Source organism: Triticum dicoccoides, chromosome 5A, assembly GCF_002162155.2.
Source record: "Triticum dicoccoides isolate Atlit2015 ecotype Zavitan chromosome 5A, WEW_v2.0, whole genome shotgun sequence".
NCBI classification, from domain to species: Eukaryota; Viridiplantae; Streptophyta; class Magnoliopsida; order Poales; family Poaceae; genus Triticum; species Triticum dicoccoides.
Genome location: NC_041388.1, coordinates 41,190,791 through 41,194,414, shown reverse-complemented (window position 1 = coordinate 41,194,414; position 3,624 = coordinate 41,190,791). Strand labels below are relative to the sequence as shown.

At 42.5% G+C, this 3,624-nt stretch overlaps 1 protein-coding gene across 1 annotated transcript; it reads right to left on the bottom strand.

The window, feature by feature from the left end:
* Positions 1–204: 204 nt before the first annotated feature.
* On the bottom strand, positions 205–3,031 carry LOC119296911 (peroxidase 5-like). The gene is made up of 2 exons (XM_037574920.1): positions 2,801–3,031; positions 205–1,164 (listed from the first exon to the last, which is right to left on the bottom strand). The coding sequence occupies exons 1-2, from the start codon at positions 2,990–2,992 to the stop codon at positions 334–336; spliced, it is 1,023 nt and encodes a 340-aa protein (XP_037430817.1). The 5' UTR covers positions 2,993–3,031; the 3' UTR covers positions 205–333.
* Between the last annotated feature and the right edge of the window lie 593 nt (positions 3,032–3,624).

Below are 3,624 nucleotides of genomic sequence, written 5' to 3'. Positions count from 1 at the left end.
TGGAGTAATACAAACGAGGCATGGAATAGAACCATCAAAAGACAAATCATCACATCCATGACACCTATAGGTGATGCCATCAATTTAGGTGCGCTTCCAGCTAGTAATAGGTTAAAAATTTCAACAAAATTTCAATGAATTTATGAAATTTCGCATATTTCAGTGAGGTCCGAAATGTTTTTAACCCCGAAATTTCAATGTAGATTCAAACTGATTTTGAAATAAATTAAAATTATGTTAAAATCAATTAAAATTAAGTGAAATTTGAAATATCAAAATCCGAAATAATTTGCGAAATTTCCGAAATTTCACATATTTCAGTGAGCTCCAAAATTAAAAACCTTGGTTCTGGTTGGTGACTCTGCAGTTCTTCCTTATCTCGTAATGGGTACTACCCTCGACCAGGAGCTTGCTGAGCTTGACCATGGTGGCGGCGAAGTCATTGTTCCACTTGGTGGCATTGTTCATGTACTCGGCCATGTCGCCCCCGGCTTTGATGTCCGTGCGCATAACCCAGTCGGACTTGAAAAGCACCCTGTTCTGGAGGTTGGCGTGGTAGTAGCTGTTGTCCAGGGCGCCCTTCGCCGCGGTGTTCACCCCCGTAGTGTCGTAGCCGGAGTCGTTCTGGAACTTCAGGCTCATGTCGCGGATGTTATTCTTCTCAATGGGATCCTGTGTATTTTGGCTATTTTTCTGGGCCTCGATGTCTGCCACAAGCGCTTGTTTGTAGCTGTCGTTGATCGGCGTCGCGGTTGTATCGTTGAGGCGATCCTGGAAAGACGAGAGGTGGGAGACGCCGATGGAGTGCGCGCCGGAGAGGATGACGAGCTCCTCCTGGGTGAAGTTCTTCTTGGCGAAGTTGTCCTTGAGCTGCTGGAACTCGAAGGTGGATTGCGGGAGGATGGCGTCTGCGGCGGCGGCCGATGAGACAATGCCGTCCTTGCGCCCTGAGGGAACAGAGTAGGCGATTTTGCCGCCGCTTAGGTATCTGGCCGCGTCACGCCCGGCGAAGACGACTATGTCGGCGCACGAGAAGTTGTTGCCCAGTTTGGACTTGATGGTGTCGACGAGGCTGAAGCCGTCTAGGCCGATGTTGTTGATCGCCTTCTTCTCGGTATTGCTGCCGGATGGCGTCTGGTCCAAGAGCACCGATCCATCGCAGCCCTGCACGTTATTAACACGTGCATGCATGCATTCATCATCAATCAAATGAGCCAGACTAAGGGCAATATCAATGCATTGAAAAGGAGTATATCATATGCATTTTCAGTGGATTGTATAATTTCATGTGTTTTTGTGTGAGAAATTTTTTTGGCTTGATTTTAGTGCTAAGAGTCTTTTTCCTCTTATAAATAAAGGGTGACATCAGATACTTGAATACATGTATGATACTCATGTATGATATTAGCCCTGTAATGCATAGCATCATATAGTAGTGTCATACTCGCACTTTTTTTGTTAGGGGACACATCTTATTTATTTGTTTGTAGAACTCCAATACAAATATGCGTACACGATTGACTTGTCATTGAAATACCTAGATATGGATGTAATTTGTATTGCTTTATGTGTTTTTTGTTCTTTCATGGTATTTGATGAATAGATTGAAAGTTTTCTCACAGAAAAATATCTATAGTTTTACGTGCTATGATACCATAACATAGTGTATGATACCATTCTCATCTCTCAATTCCATAAAAAAAAAAAGGACGCGTCAAGCCAGCGCACGGCCGCCTAGGATGCTTAGCGAGCGGCCCGTCACTTTAGGTAATTTCTTGTCTCCCCTTTTAATTAAAATAGTCATCTAGTAGTCCATTTTCCTGCTACATATTAAATGCCATCATATGCATCTCCTCCTGTGCATGCATGTGTTTATTCGCATTTATTTTGTGATTTTAAAATTTTAAAAAGGCATAACTTTCAATCCTCGTGTCGAAATTCAGATCTGTTTTCACCGTTGAAACCCTCGCAACGTGCTCTTCAAAAGTAGATTCCACATGGGGATGTTTCGACGAACTAGTCTTCCTATCAAATAAACGTCAATATGTGTGCAACTAGACTACATGCCGCGCCAACCGAGCATATGTGTGTGCCAATAGTCCTTCTGCCAACTAAACATTAATGTGTGTGCAACTAGACTATATTGCCGCACCAACTAAGCTTATATGTGTGCCAATAGTCCTGCCAACTAAACATCAATGTGTGCAACTAGACTGCATTGCCACGCCAACTGAGCATATATATGTAACTAGTAGATAGTTGGCCGGGGTAGTAGGCTTGCAATCCACTACTAGATAGTTGGCCGGGGTAGTAGACTAGTTGCACATCAAGTTGTTATGGTTGATAGGTTGCAACCTCATATGAAGTTAGATCATATAGCTTCAAAGTTGGTTTTAAAAAAAGTTGCATCATGTAGTACTAAAGTTGCACAATGCAGTATTTTAATTGCACCATATAACACTAAAATTGGCATCAAAAAAATTTCGTTGAAACATACCCATGCGGGATCTAGTTTCCAAAATCTCGTCGCGATTTATCCAACGATGAAAACGGATCTGAATTCTGGCGTGGTTTAAAATATATGACTTTTTAAAAATTTAAAAGGCCAAATAAATGTGCGTGAATCTGTTTTTCAGACTAGTCTGTACGCATTTAATGTTAACAAAAAACATCCACTAGCTGATAAAAAAAGACACACATGTGAGTAATAAGCCGGCCACTCGTTCCTAAAAAAAATGCACATGCACTTTGAAGATTTCAGGTAAAAAAAACCCTTCAAAATCAAATGATGGCAACTTACATTAACCCAGCAGTCGTGGAACACCAGCCGGATGAGGGCGGCGCCGACGCCAGGGTTGCTCTTGATGGCATTCTCTACTTCTGTCCTCACGGTGCCCTCCACGTCCACATCGGCGGCCGTTGTGCCTCCGGCAGAACAGGCCAGCAACAGGCACAGAGACAACAAGGCGGCGCCGGTATTAACCTTGGCCATCTTAATTTGATGCCTCTGCTAGCTAGTTTGCTAAGATAAACTGCTGCTGTGGTCTGTGTGCTTAGGTAGCTTAAGGTGGAGGGGTATATATAGGATCACAGCGCACCAACGATCATGGATAATATATCTCCTATGCTTAGCTTGCATCCATGTGCAACGGTTACGTTAGCAGCCGCTGCCATGTTGGAGGAAACTAACTGAGTCGAATATATATCTGCGTTGCCTATTAGAGTACTACTATGTGATATTTATACAACTGGAGGAGGCATTGGGCTAGTTAGGTATCACAACTTGTCTGACTCTGACATATCCAAACTTAGTTTAGGTCATCATACATACACAGACGATTTTATTATTTAAAAGGTTTACAACACTTTTTTGTTGGCTACAAAACCATATATTTTTTGGTCTCCGTAAAATTAGGAATTTATTTATCAATGAAAAAGCGTGTACGATGGTTATATCTCAACGACCCCACACAAAATAAATCAATACATTTCCTAAGCTTCCAGGAATTGAGAGCTGCTGGTGCATCGGGGCTTTAGCCGAAGCTCATGGACCCCATCTACAGGTTTAAGGTACGAGTGCTTTGGTGCAATTGTTTGAGTCGGTTTCTTCTTGTAATACGACAT

Bases quoted from the DNA above. Each gene is read 5' to 3' on its own strand.
- LOC119296911 (XM_037574920.1), bottom strand. From the start codon at position 2,992: ATGGCCAAGGTTAATACCGGCGCCGCCTTGTTGTCTCTGTGCCTGTTG. The intron at 1,165-2,800 runs GTAAGTTGCCAT...AATAACGTGCAG, and splicing joins TCCACGACTGCTGGGTTAAT to GGCTGCGATGGATCGGTGCT.